The 15,591-nt window shown below is 44.6% G+C and overlaps 1 protein-coding gene across 1 annotated transcript in view; it reads right to left on the bottom strand.

Moving 5' to 3' along the window:
• LOC311134379 (leucine-rich repeats and immunoglobulin-like domains protein 1) overlaps positions 1 to 15,591 on the bottom strand; it is a 47,442-nt gene that overhangs the window by 21,930 nt on the left and 9,921 nt on the right. Inside the window, exons 2-4 of the mRNA XM_084168035.1 lie at positions 7,879 to 7,950; positions 6,774 to 6,848; positions 136 to 273 (exon numbers count right to left, since the gene is read on the bottom strand). Of these exons, the coding sequence (XP_084024161.1) occupies positions 136 to 273; positions 6,774 to 6,848; positions 7,879 to 7,950 (285 nt within the window). The remainder of the gene's footprint in view (positions 1 to 135; positions 274 to 6,773; positions 6,849 to 7,878; positions 7,951 to 15,591) is intronic.

Genomic DNA, 15,591 nt, shown 5'->3' with positions numbered 1-15,591 from the left:
ACCTGCAAAATCGGCAGTGTATCAAATACTTGTTCTCCCCACTGTATGCTGATAACGTTGGCACAGCATTTCCTATTTCCTACAGGAGAAATGTAGAGAGAAGGTTTGACATGAGAGCTAAGAGGATGATCTTACAGGTCTTTGATCTGGAGACCTGCAGGGAAACCTTGAACTCTGACTTCTGTGATGTCATTGTTGCTCAGGTCCAGTGTTTCCACGGAGACCAGGTCTCTCATCCGCCTCCCATCAATGGTGCGGATCTTATTGTGGTGTCTGGAAATAAAACATCATAACGAACTGTTAGGAGAAAACTATACTGAACAGAAATATAAACGCAACATGCAACAATTTCAAAGATTTTACTGAGTTACAGCTCATATAAGGAATATTCAGTCAACTGAAATCAATAAATTAGGCCCTAATCTATGTATTTCACATGACTGGGCAGGGGCACAGCCATGGGTGGGCCTGGGAGGGCATAGGCGCACAATTGGCCCAGCGTTGTCCAGGTTTGGCCGGGGTAGGCCGTCATTGTAAATAAGAATTTGTTCTTAACTGACTTGCCTAGGTAAATAAAGGTGCAATAAAAATAAAATAAAATAGGCCCACCTACTGGGGAGCCAGGCCTAGCCAATCAGAATGTTTTCCCCCCACAAAAGGGCTTTATTACAGACCAAAATACTCCTCAGAACATCTGTGGCATTGTGTTGTGTGACAAAACTGCACATTTTAGAGTGGCTTTTTATTTTCCCCAGCACAAGGTGCACCTGTGTAATGATCATGCCGTTTAATCAGCTTCTTGATATACCACACCTGTCAGGTGGATGGATTATCTTGGCAAATGAGAAATGATCACTAACAGCGATGTAAACAAATTTGTGCACAACATTTGAGAGAAATTTGTTTTTTGTGAAATTTGGAAAATTTCTAGGATCTTTCATTTCAGCTCATGAAACATGGGACCAACACTTTACATGTTGCGTTTATATTTTTGTTCAGTATATCTTCAGAGGATAAGATGTGTTCAGAACCTGAGGAGAGGAACACCAGGAGAAGAAGAACAAAGCTTATACCCTTCTCAATCAACTTCAGATGCTTGTTTTAGAAGCAGTTGTAAAGCACACACAAACCCTCCTCTTCTCCAAACCCACTCAGGAACAGAGTTCACAGAGTATCCCTGCTTCAGGGACAAACGTGTATTTTGAGAGTCTACAAAGAAACCCCGGTCCTCTCCAAATACTCCCAAGGGCACCTGCGGACTGACACCAACAGCCAAGTCATGGAACATTCTGGATTGATGAGTCCATTATTCTCTCAGAGCACTTGGATAAAGCAAAGTTTTAGCCACTTGAGAGTGTGATGAGTCAGAGGTCAACATACACTGATACTGATGCTTGGGCTCAAGTAAAGGTAATCAACAGACACCCACCCAACCAACAGACACCAACCCCAACCAGCAGACACCAACCCCAACCCTAACCAACAGACACCAACCCAACCCAACCCTAACCAACAGACACCAACCCAACCCTAACCAACAGACACCAACCCAACCCTAACCAACAGACACCAACCCAACCCTAACCAACAGACACAGACACCAACCCCATCCAACAGACACTAACCCCAACACTAACCAACAGACAACAACTCAACCCTGAGCAACACAGTGTCTTACTACAACAAACATAGATCCAAGCAAAGCTTCATCAGAGAAGGTCTTATTCGTGACTATGATGTTTATGGCTTGTTTATTGGTGTTAAATGTAACCGACTACTTTCAAATCAAATGGAGGAAGACTTGGCTATACGAAAGGACTTACATTTTAAGCATTGTCCAACTCTGTCCCTCCTGACAGTCCAGTTAAGCCTGCAGTAGGTGGCCTGAGAAAGAGGGCGAGTTTTTAAAAAGCTCATTTTTATTTTGGCCTGCTCTCTGCTCTGCAGGAATGGTGGGTCACAGTCTCTCTCCACATCTGTGGTTTATTTTGGTGTTGGCTGGAAGGGATGGGAAAAATCCACCTCTGAGCTGCAGAAAGACAGATGGACAGCAACAGAGCTGCACAGGAATCCCAGTCACTTCCCCCTGTGTACCTATACCCAGTACTGGCACAGGGGTAAATAACAAAAGACACACATGTGCATACAGACCCCCCCCCCCCCGCCACACACACACTAACAGAAGGACATACACACAGACGGTACACAAACACAAAACTCCCACACAGATGTATATAGGCCTATACACACATAAACACGTGAACAGACAGATACAAACACAGACAAATCCACACGGACAGAGACAGGAAACAGACACAGACTTCTTTTAGGTGTCCAAATGGTTGACTCTTCCTCAGCCTGCCATTGTGTGTGTGTGTGTGTGTGTGTGTGTGTGTGTGTGTGTGTGTGTGTGTGTGTGTGTGGAGGGAGGGAGGTGGAGCCAGTGAAGGCCAGTGTTACCCGAGCAGGGATGAAAGACTGTGCTCAATGACACACCACAGTAGGGCGGGGCGATATCACCAGAATATCATATCACAATATTTTACGCAGTATGACTGTATTTGACGGTATTTTTGAATAATAAAAGTTCTAATATGCTTTATCAGTAGTGCATGACCCTAGGGTGGCAACACATACATTAAGTGTTTTTAAATGGGGCTCTCTATTCTGTTTTATACTGTTCAATAAAACTTCAACCAAAAGTTGGAATATAGCGGGCACTTTGAATACAGTGTTGTTTGACATGACAACAAATTTAAAAAAACAGGGAGGGGTTATTGTGACAGGGCAAGAACCAAAGTGTTGGTCAGTGTTTTCCAGTGGACCCTAATTAGTTGTTACATTAAATGCTTTCTCTTACTTGATGTAGCTAAAATATGCATGCTTACCCTATTCTTCTCTGATTTAGAATATAGCTACCGTTGCACAAGCAACATGCTGATCTAGGCCTACACCAGCACTGGTATCAGGCTGTATTAGCTAGCTAACTTTGCTCAGACTAAGTACATTTAGCTAGTTAACTAGCTGGTGATTAGCATTAGCGGCTGACACAATTGATTTTTGCCACAAATTGCTAAGAAAAGACAAACTAGCTGTTTGCAGACAGTAAGATCCACAAACTAATAGGGTCATTACAGAACGCTTGTGGATTTATATTAAGCAAAGTGGAAAGCAGCATCATTTTTACCAACATCTTGTTGCATCTGCAGCATTGACCATGCAGACTGTCACTCTGCGTGAACTGCAAGTGGTTGTGACTCGTGGTAGAGCAAAAACTGCTCTCCATGAGTGACGAGGGCGGGACTTGGTGTGTGGAAGGAGAGTGGGAGAGACGACGCAAGTAGCAAACAGAGTAAACTATAAAAATGGACATTACACACAGTGTAGCAGTGTAACACATTTAACAAACATCTATATACTGTTATACAAGGTAAAGTAAAAACCCCAACCTGTACCTATATCAACACCGTTATATACTAAAATACGGTATACCGCCCAGCCCTATACCACAGCCCCGGTAGCACCTCCCTGACACTCCGGCTAGTGTTACTGACCCCCTTCTCTCACACACCACACCACACCCTCCATGTGAACTGAACCCAACAGCACGCACACACGTACTGCTGATCCCTGCCTGGAATTCCTGTCACCCCAAGAGGATCAGGGTCAGTTACATTCCAACACTAGTCTCTTCACTAACTGAAATTAACATGACACTTGACTTAAAATAACGCCATGAGTAAAACAAAGTCAACACAAGGAACCTAATTTAGAGTCGACTCCCAGACCCCGCATCAAACAGTGTTTGGTAAAATTGTACGTTGGTCCTACGGTGTCTCCAGACAGGTGTTCCACCAGTCAAACTGCATCAAAACACACACACACAACACACACACAGATGGTCAAATAAGACTCCCTGTAGGCCCTTTACTCTGGGCCATGAGGGGAGGTGGGTCCCACTGCAGCCCAGAGCCCACCTGAATAAACAGTGGTGTAAAGCGTTAAGGATGAGTCTCAGGCCCTCACTCTCCTCCCTGACCTACATGAAGCCCCTGGGAAGCCCAGAGGCAGAGAGGATTGAGGCTCTACTGAACAGGGAAGGAGGGGTGAGGAGGGAGGGGGTGGGGGGGGGGGTGAGGAAGGGTCAACAGCTGCTGACCCTTGCTGGGAAAAACTAGGCAGTCTTGGCTCAAGCAGGAGGGCGAGGCTGGCCTGGATCTCTCGGTCTCTCAGATGCTGACTGCAACGTCCAGCTCTCCCTTCCCCTCTCTTCTCCCTCTTCCTCCCAGTACAGTCCCTCATTCTTTCTCTTCTCAACCCCATCCTCCCACAGCCAGAATAGTCCAGCTGTGTAACACTCAGTGGATGGGTGAGGGGAGGGATGGGGACGGGGGCTGTGTTTATCTCATTGCCAATGCAATTTTGGGGGTTGGCTTTCCCCCTCTCTTTGATGTCTGGGGTAGATTCAACAGATCCCTTTATTCCAAATCTCATCATCCATTTAGCCAGTTGATTTCCTAGGGTCGGTTTTGACACCGCTTTTAATGTTGAGGGTGCTGATAATAAAAGCGTTTACACTACTGCCCTTTCTCCCATTTCCACAGTGATCTTTGTGGATTCTACCTCGTTTTGATGTTGGGAATGAAGACAATAGAACAGTTATTTTAAATCATTTCATCCCATTAACCATGTGATTTTCATGGAGTTGTTTTGACACCTCTTTGAAGTTGGAAAGGCGGATGCCGGACAATGGAGAAGTCTCACTCTCCCCTGGCCCATGTGATTCTATGGGGGTTTGGTGGCCTGCTGTGGCATTGTTGGAGCGTGGGAGCCCTGCTGCATTCTGGGAGAGCAGGATGCCAGGTGCATTGTGGGAGTGTGGGAGCTCCAGGCTGGGGTGGGGCCACGGTTGATCTGAATGGCTGATCTGAGAGCAGTGATTAATCCAAGCCAAAGCCCTGCGGCCACACAGATTAGCTGGTTAGGGCCACTCTGAGTGGCTTATCTGCATGATGAACTCCACAAGTTAGAGATCAAAAGAACCGCTGGGCGTGTGGGAGAGAGAACGAGTGAGATGGGGAGAGAGAGAGAGGTAGCGAGGCAAAGAGAAAACAAGAAAGTGCCTGGTCTTGTCAGGGAGAATCACCATACGCTGCTTCAGAAACACTGTTGGAGGCCAGCTGTTTGAAGGGCTGACATAATAGAGTGGAGCACAGAGGCTGGTCTCACTGTGGCCATCAGCTCTTCCTCTCCTCTCAGCCAAGAGGGAAGCCAGCGCAGGTCAGGGGATGGTGACAGACAACCCTCTGTTCTAGCACCCTTTCTCTCTCCTTCCTCTCCCTCCCTCTCTCTGCGGCTGCAGTCTCACACAGCACTGCTGTCTGACAGCATTCCTGTCGCTCTCCACCACGGGCAGAGGAATTTAGTCCGCACTTCCATCCAGCCAGGATCTGCCATGGCAAACAGACCAGAAGGTGGGGGGTTGATGGTGGGGGGCGGACAGGGAGCTGTTGAGGTGGGGTTACTCGTGGGCAAAACCTGAGCTCCATTACTTCCCCCCTCGAAATGGCCGCCTTGTGGCGGTAACAGTGATGTCATCCTGAGCCAGCCCTTATCCCATCCCCCAACACTTCCTGTCACCTTCTTACAGTAAGCCCTGTGAGTGACAGCTCCAGCTGCAGGTTCTACTCCTTTCAGCTGTGCAGCTTTGGAAAGATATGCCTCTTCCCGTCATGCACTGAGCTTCCCATAGCAACAGGCTGAGAATCAGGCCAAAAAAAGAAGCTTGTCCCGAGCAGAGAGTAGAGCTATGCACCGCACAGTCTCCTGAACTAGTGTTCATTTCAAACACGTAGCCTAACTGAAAACCTTGTTGAGGCTTTAGAGTGACCTAGAATCAGGCAGAATACTGTAAAAGGCAATGAAAACAACTCACAAAAAACAAAGCAGATTTTTTTTCTTCAAACTCAAACATTTCCTAATGAAGTTTCACATATCGCTGAATTAGAACTTTGTCAGAAATCTGATGGAAAGTGAGACAGTTACAGTGAGAACACTACACAGCCTATTTTGAGGGACCGATGGATGATCCATAGGGAGAGGCAGGGATGACTATTACAAACACTGAAAGTGATGCGGACTGTTACAACCACCAGAGTGAGTGCATTAAAGTGGGTGTTACAGACGTGTGATACCAACAGACAAGCAGGCTACAAACTGCCTTTAACAGTAACAGTTGTGACAGAGCCTATGGGCTTTCTCTCCTGTTACAGGTTGAGTGAGAAGATTTAATGTTCCTTAGCCACAATGAGAAGTGAACTGTTGTAGTATGGAAAACAACAAGTACTTACTTACTCTGTAGGCCAAGCAAGCAGGACAGTGTCACAATTGTGTGTCTGTTTGTTAAGGGGGCCACTAGGCTCACAGCTGTGACACACACACACAGCGGCTCTTTCCAAATAGGGCAGTAAATCTCCTGTGAGATGCCAGCGTAGGCAGTCCCTCCAGGCAGTTTCACAACTTTAACCAGGATAGAACTCCGGAGCACTTTCTTAGTGCTCCGCATAGTCAACATTACACCTCCATTCAACAGAGGCAATCATTGCATCTCTGACATACTACCGTCATAGCATAGCAATTCAAATAGAAAGTGTGTCTCACTAGTATTCTTGGTCATACCTAAACTTGCCCTCAAACAAACATTGATAATTCGGTGAGGGACAGTGTGATGCCAGCTTGACATCCCCATGGCGGTAAATGAAATGTGTACTCACAGGTAGAGGGAAGCGATCTTAGACGCAGCCGGTCCTAGATCAGGGATGGATGTCAGCTCATTATGGTCCAGGCGCCTGAGGGAAACATAGAAGCAATGATGTTACAGGACATTATGGATTGAAAGGAGAAAGTAACTGAACACTGTATTGAGATAACACTGCTGTGAATTGACTGATCAAGTTTTATTTGGAACTGAACTTGAGGACACAAGGTGTCCTCAGTGTAGTAGTCTAGTAAGGAAGTGGATCAATATGGTGCCAGAGTATCTGAAGTGCATTAGAATAATTCCTATAACAACAGAATTGTATGCGAGTAAAAACATAAATGGATAAAGCGGTGTCAGGCTAGTGTGTGCTTGGCCTCTGACAGGTGTCAGAGTGTCTGTGCCCTCCCTGCCTGGGTTGAGATAGACCCTCTTGAGCGTATCAAATATTCATAAGCCAGGGTTCGGCCTGCCTGGTGTCAGGTGATGGAGAAAGCTTAATATCCTCAATTGGACTCATTTCAAGACAATACATACAAGGATAAGATAATGTGGAGTGCATGTGACTGAGAATAAATGTCAATTAAGACTGCTATACCATATATCAGTAAGGGGCCTGACTATTATGGTGAGTGTAAGTGATTGTGTGAGATGCCGAACTACTGCAGTGTTTGTTCAGGGTACTGTCCAGTAAGGATATCATTGATGCCACCTCTAACGCTAGCATTGGGAAGCCTGCTAGGCCTATTGCTAAAAGAAAGCATTTTTTTTTGCCTAAACACACATACACTGCATAGAGACACACAGCAAGGCGTGCGCATGCCAGCACACACACACATCCACTAGGAAGTGAAGGTGAAGCACATTGTGAGGAGTTGCATTCATAGATTAGCTGTCTGCTTGCCAATCGATCCTATTCTGTTCTGAATGACAGCCATTGAAAAGGCTGAGCCCAGTCCCCACACACACAGCCAAGGGGAACTCCTGGTTGAGAGAAGATGAACAGACAGACAGAGACAGAGACAGAGACAGAGACAGAGACAGAGACAGAGACAGAGACAGAGACAGAGACAGAGAGAGAGAGAGAGAGAGAGAGAGAAAATCAGGTCTGAGGTACTTACAGCTCTCGTAGGTTTGGGAGGTTTGAGAAGACTTCGGCGTCAACGGCTGTCAGCTTGTTGTGGCCAAGATTTCTGTGAGGAACAAAACAAGCGAATTAGTATTGCTGACACACTCACCACCACCAGAACCTCCATTTCACATGTGTTTTTTCAACTGTGCCACCTCCCTATAACATTGTGACAACCCTGTATTCCCATTTGAGTTCTGATTCAGGGGTTCCCAATCAATAGTGAGTCTGGCTTGGTTTACACCAGGGATGGGCAACTGGCAGCCCTCTGATCAATAAAAAAAAATATATAATAATAATAATAATATTTGAAACTCAGTCGGGGTCTCAACTTACTGTTACAAATTAAAATAGAATACAAGGTGCAATTTTGAAATTTGGTTGTGCATCAGCAGTTTTTGTTATGCAAGTCACTGATAGTCACTCAATTAGACCATGTCAGCTAACATGTTTTAGATTGGTAAATTAGTCTAGCGGCCTGCTATCGAATTACCAGCTGGGGGGGGGGGGGGGGGGGGGCATTGATTTTGTTAGTCAGTCTCACTCAGATTTCATATTTAAAAAACTGCTAACAATTCTTTCCACCCTATGGCATAATTTTTTTTATTTTACCTTTATTTAACTAGGCAAGTCAGTTAAGAACAAATTCTTATTTACAATGACAGTCTACACCGGCCAAACCCGGACGACGCTGGGCCAATTGTGCGCCGCCCTATGGGACTCCCAATCACGGCCGGTTGTGATACAGCCTGGAATCGAACCAGGGGGTCTGTAGTGACGCCTCAAGCACTGAGATGCAGTGCCTTAGACCACTGCGCCACTCGGGAGCCCAATATAATGTGTAGAATTGCAGGAGATTAGCTGTAAATCAGCAAATTTCTCTCAGCCCCATGACAAAATGTGTACAATTGCAGCAAACTCGCTTTAAAACTGCAACATTTTCTCTATGCCCCATTGCAAAATGTGTAAAATTGAACAAATTGAACTTTGCACATGTGGGAACGCATACCCGCGAGCAACTGCGGCCCCTCATGACTTCAGATTTTTTGTGGCCCCCACCACCATCAAAGTTGCCCATCCAAGGTTTACACAATGTAGCCCACAGCCATCAATCTGTGTACAAGTCAATTTTCAGTTTAGAGTAAACATGCAATAAAGTAAACATGCATTAAATAGCCACCACTTCACTTGCACGGTGACTAACATTAAATAGTGATTTGTTCAGAGATATTGTGCGTAATTTGGTCAGATGCTCGATTAAGTGTGTTAGAAATGGAGATTTCCGGATTGTGAAGTCTCACAAAGGATGGTGACAGATTCTATGGTAGCCTGTCAGTTATGTTCACAAAGACCTGTCCACGACAGATTACTAGTAGCCAGACAGAGTTCATCAAACCGTAGAAAATCCTGTGAGCCAAATACACTCATAAACAAATGTCTCTCACAAACAAATGGGCGTACACACACATATGCACACACACACACACGTTTAATCTAATACTTCTCGTCAGCAGACACTGGGGGCTGCAGTCTACTAGTGAAAGCAGTGTTTCAGTGAGGTCTGCTCTGAGACAAAAGGAGCCCAAATCCCTGGCTGCCTCCAGACATGAGAGATGGGCTAGGAATGTTTCACAAGCCTGTGGAGAAATGGTGCTTGTTCCCAGAGTCTGGGGACAGATTTACCTGACACACCACATTCCTGCTCCTTCCTCTGGTGGCAGGCAGCCTGCACAGCCTCAGCAGACCGCTCTGCTCTGAACAGGGTCTGGGTCTGGGAGAACTGCTCTTTCCTACACACTTTCACTACAGGTTACGAGGTTAAATAAACCCATCAGACTTGAGAGAAACTTGGAATTATAATAAAAAGGCCTTCTTCAATAGTCACAGATCCCATGTGTTGCACATCTGCCTCTCTTTCCAGCTTTCTGCACCCTCTTTACCTCTCTCTCTCTATTCCAACACCTTTCCTGCTCTCTAGCTCCCTCTCCCAGTGTCTGTGGAGAGAAGTCTCTCTCTCTACAGTATGCGTGTGTGAGGGGATAAATGGTAACGTGTGCCCCGCAGGCAGAGCTCTGACAGGGCGGTGTGTTATGATCATTGGCTGGTACCTCCCGCCACCATTGTGCCACAGATTGCAAAATTGCTGTCCCTGCTACAGGAGGCAATTACCTCATTATACTGAAGCAAAGTGAAAAATCACAGGGTTTCCTCCGCCCGGCTGGGCCGGGGGGTACGAATACAGTTGAGAACACCGCCGCAGGTCAGCAAGCAACACCGACCGCAGTTATCTTCCACAGAAATCAGCGCCAGCCTTTAACAAGGCCCCGGTTGCTACAAACTGAGGATAATGAAGCTTAGGCCTTACTGGAGAGCTCCTCATTACAAAACAACCAATAAAACAACACAACTCAGAAAGTAAGGCTGCTGTCATGCCCCCGAAACAGGTTTCAGGAGAAAGAACAGGCTCAGCGCTATATTGGTATAGGATACTACAGAAATGTAAAGCATGTAATTGTTTGCTGTTGTCCATTTAGAGTAGAGTGAAGAAAGGTCACATTTGAGAGCAAAACCTGCCGTACTGGTGCCAGAGGCGACAATAACAAACAAACTGTGTGTGTGTATTCCCAGTCTACTGATAGGCCAAGGGGAAGGGAGTGTTTACGCAACTTCACATTTGTCTTCTCTCTTTATTGAGCTTCATTTTCTTGCCTATCTGATCTGATAAGTTTCACTGTGTTTTAACACCTACTGTATGAGCAGCCGGTGATAATGCCACTGTTTCCTTCTACTCTACGGTTACGAGTAGAGGGGGTGGGGTTACGCCCCACTGACTGGAGCTAACGCTCTCTAAAGCCTGCCATACCATACCATACCATTCTGCCTCTCAGGGGCAAAACTCAATATACTGGGCACAGCTAGGGCTGTTGCGGTGACCGTATTACCACCACACCTGCGGTTACGAGTCATGAAGGCAGTCAAATTCCACGTGACCGTTTAGTCACGGTAATTAGGCTTCTCTAAGTTCTGATGCTGCTGCTGGTCATTAGTAGCCTACCAAACTTGCTAACTGCCTGGTACTCAGCACTCTATTGTCCCTCTAATCACTCTGACATCAATGTATTCGAAAATCTAATCAAACACTTCATGAGAGCATGTTTCACAACATTTCTATAGACTATTTAATTGCGCGAGAGAACAGAGTGATGGCCTCTACTAAAAAGAGGAGGATCCCATCAGCTTTTCTATAGGCAAGGCCTACTATATTTATTTTTCAACTTTCCTAATATTAAGCACATTGCTTATATTTACAGCAGGAGTATAGTCTACCTGGCTGGCATGAAAATGAACCACGCGAAAAGCGTCCTCTATTCGCTATTTAAGTGCATAAACAACATGTATTTTTTCCGCTGCCCATTTCGATACAGGTGCATGATAATGGTCCATTCTCAATCAAAATACATTTCACACATATATTATTTAGTATTTGTAAAGACAAGATTAAATCAAGAATAGTCTGATGGGTTAGCATATCACTTGTGAATTATATATTATCACTTGTGAATGATGCCCAGCATAAGAAACAAAGCCTTTTTTTGTGTGATTTTTTTCGAATCATAGTCGCACACCTCATGTAGCCTAGCCAATACGCCTATATGTTTTGATACGGTTTGTATCACAACAAAAGTGGCCAAATAACTTCTTAAAATTAAGCACATTATTCTGCTTTACAAGGGGTGTAGAGCCTAATTGGCATACATAAGCAGCACGTGAGTGTAAAAATGCACATTTATAATAATAGCATTACATGCATAATTGCATTTGCGGTCACTTTTGATAATGGTGTTTTCAGCTAATGGAACATTCGCACTTATACAGTGGGGAGAACAAGTATTTGATACACTGCCGATTTTGCAGGTTTTCCTACTTACAAAGCATGTAGAGGTCTGTAATTTTTATCATAGGTACACTTCAACTGTGAGAGACGGAATCTAAAACATAAATCCAGAAAATCACATTGTATGATTTTTAAGTAATTAATTTGCATTTTATTGCATGACATAAGTATTTGATCACCTACCAACCAGTAAGAATTCCAGCTCTCACAGACCTGTTCGTTTTTCTTTAAGAAGCCCTCCTGTTCTCCACTCATTACCTGTATTAACTGTACCTGTTTGAACTCGTTACCTGTATAAAAGACACCTGTCCATACACTCAAACAGACTCCAACCTCTCCACAATGGCCAAGACCAGAGAGCTGTGTAAGGACATCAGGGATAAAATTGTAGACCTGCACAAGGCTGGGATGGGCTACAGGACAATAGGCAAGCAGCTTGGTGAGAAGGCAACAACTGTTGGCGCAATTATTAGAAAATGGAAGAAGTTCAAGATGACAGTAGATTGACATAGGCTAGTGCTTTTGCTGCTTGTTAGGCCTACTCATCTTGTTGGCTGACGAAAAGTAAATGTGGACAATTCTTCCAATATCTTCAATATGCACCTCGGAATTGGATAAGGACGCACGCAGTTGCGTCCCCGGTGTGTCTGTCTTCACTAGTAGCCTGTGAAAAAGACCCGACCACGTGATTTAGTGCCATGTGAGTGAGAGGTGATTCGGAGGGCTCAGCACTCAGGGAGAAGGGCACAACGGCCACTGGCTGCAAAAGGCATGGATATTTTTAGGGTGCACTATGGCCACACAAAGTGGATGCCGCCATGAAATTCTAGGCATGATCAAGTGCTTGTCAAATTGTGAATAAGTGACTGATGTAGTGTGTACAGGCTGCGCAAAAAACAAATCAGAGCTCATGCCTTTCAAGTGACTTTTTTCAAATCATCATTAGAGTCGCATCATGTAGCCTTAGAATGTATTAAAAATCTAAACATATAGCCCAATGTTTGTAAAGCAACTAAAGTTACATTAATAACTCTAAATTAAGCATATAGGAATACCTATTTCTTTGTTAACCGCTCTACACAGAATAGTCTCATGTGCGCACTTCCTCAAATCGTTCCGTGAATATATCCTTTCTATTTTATTCAGCTTTGTTCAATTGTATTCTTCATACTATAAAATAATTCAATGGAATTCTATGCAAATCTTGTCTGCTAAATGAACTAGTGTAGCCCTAAGCCATTTTGCATAGCCAGATCAGGACCTAACATCAGGACAACTCAGAGTATGCTATTCTGTTCTTCTGAAATAGACTACATTTTCTTCATATCATGCTTCTTTAGACCTGTCTAAAATAAATACATGTATTCATTGTGAAGGTGTAGGCTATATTACATGGATTTATTAGACTTTTAAAAATGTAGATGTTCAAAAGGTCTGCATCAGTTGGTTGTAGGCTATGTGTGGAAGCCAGGAGATGCTAAATTTGTTTATGTTAACTAACGGTCAATTACCGTGAGACCGACAGTTATTTGCTTGACAATCACCGGCTGACAATGTTGTGACCTCCACAGCCCTAGGCACAGCGAAACAGAGTGGAAGGCTAGGGGGCAGAAAAAAAGGCCTTAAGCAACTCAGCAAACAGATCTAGAGATTAAAAACTAAGCATGTGTAAGGGATGTAAAAAAGTTTTTTTTATCAATTATCTCCATGGTCAATTTAACAGTCTAAAAAAAATAACATTATTTTGAAAGCTAGGATAAATCTGAGTGTGGCGAATGCTATAAATGTATTCCTCTGCTGAAACTCAGGAATGGTGCATTCCATTGCATGGCACTGTTTATCTAAATGAGTGGGCTTGTTTAACATTAGTCTGCCTGATCAAGACCACAGCCCTATGTACTTAGAAAGATAATTCATGCCTAGCTTTCAACAAAATACTGAAAGACTTGACCTGCTCTAGTATAATGTAGCCAAGTTCTGGCCTTAGGACTCTCAGAGGTTCTCACCCTCATCGCCACAAGTCATCCAATGACCCCGAGTTAAACATGACCCAGCTCCTGTCCACCTAAAGCATTTAACGAGTTGTGCAAACAGGATCAACTGAGGTGAAGGTGGGAGTGGAGGATGGAGAGGCCCTGAAGTTTTAAGAATAGAGTGCATTCAGAAAGTATTCAGAACCTTGACCTTTACCACATTTTGTTACGTTACAGCCTTATACTAAAATGGATTACATAGTTTTTTCCCCATCATCAATCTATACACAATACCCCATAATGAAAAAGTAAAAACAGGTTTTAGAATTTTGTGCAAATGTATAAAAAATTTAAAACGGAAATATTATATTTACATAAGTATTCAGACCCTTTACTCAGTACTTTGTTGAAGCACCTTTGGCAGCGATTACAGCCTCGAGTCTTCTTGGGTATGACGCTACAAGCTTCACACACCTGTATTTGGGGAGTTTCTCCCATTCTTCTCTGCAGATCCTCTCAACCTCTGTCAGGTTGGATGGGGAGCGTCGCTGCACAGCTATTTTCAGGTCTCTCCAGAGATGTTCAAATCTGGTTCAATTCCGGGCTCTGGCTGGGCCACTCAAGGACATTCAGAGACTTGTCCAGAAGCCACTCCTGCGTTGTCTTGGCTGTGTGCTTAGGGTCGTTGTCCTGTTGGAAGGTGAACCGTCGCCCCAGTCTGAGGTCCAGAGCGCTCTAGAGCAGGTTTTCATCAAGGATCTCTGTACTTTGCTCCGTTCATCTTTCCCTCAAGCCTGACTAGTGCTTCACCGTAGGGATGGTGCCAGGTTTCCTCCAGACGTGACGCCTGGCATTCAGGCCAAAGAGTTCAAACTTGGCTTCATCAGACCAGAGAATCTTGTTTCTCATGGTCTGAGAGTCCTTTAGGTGCATTTTGGCAATTCCAAGCGGGCTGTCATGTGCCTTTTACTGAGGAGTTGCTTCCGTCTGGCCACTCTACCATAAAGGCCTAATTGGTGGAGTGCTGCAGAGATGGTTGTCGTTCTGGAAGGTTCTCCCATCTCTACAGAGGAACTCTGGAGCTCTGTCAGAGTGACCATCGGGTACTTGGTCACCTCCCTGACCAAGGCCCTTCACCCCTGATTGCTGTTTGGCTGGGCGGCCAGCTCTAGGAAGGGTCTTGGTGGTTCCAAACTTCTTCCATTCAAGAATGATGGAGGCTACTGTGTTTTTGGGGACCTACAATGCTGCAGACATTTTTGGTTAGCCTTCCCCAGATCTGTGCTTCGACACAATCCTGTCTCGGAGCTCTAGGGACAATTCCTTCGACCTCATGGCTTGGTTTTTGCTCTGACATGCACTGTCAACTGTGGGACCTCATATAGACAGGTGTGTGCCTTTCCAAATGAATTTACCTCAGGTGGACTCCAATCAAGTTGTAGAAACATCTCAAGGATGATCAATGGAAACAGGATGCACCTCAGCTCAATTTCGAGTCCCATAGCAAAGGGTCTGAATATTTAGGTAAATAAGGTATGTTTTTTTTTTTTTATACATTTGCAAAAATGCCTATAACCTGTTTTTGCTTTGTCATTATGGGGTATTGTGTGTAGATTGATGAGAACATTTTTTATTAAATCCATTTTTGAATAAGGCTGTAACGTAACAAAATGTGGAAAAAGTGAAGGGGTCTGAATACTTTCCGAATGCATTGTACATACAGGGCCTGGCCATTTTAGCCACTGTCACTTCCCAGTCCACCTGTTGCCCTAAAGCACAGTCTACTCTAAAGAGCTCAGATAAATGTTAGGCTGAGCTCAGAAGTGTAGAGGTCAGC

This window comes from Coregonus lavaretus (assembly GCF_964263955.1).
Source record: "Coregonus lavaretus genome assembly, chromosome: 8".
In the NCBI taxonomy this organism is placed as follows: Eukaryota; Metazoa; Chordata; class Actinopteri; order Salmoniformes; family Salmonidae; genus Coregonus; species Coregonus lavaretus.
Note: the sequence above shows the minus strand (reverse complement) of the source record. Positions and strands in the feature narration are given on the sequence as shown.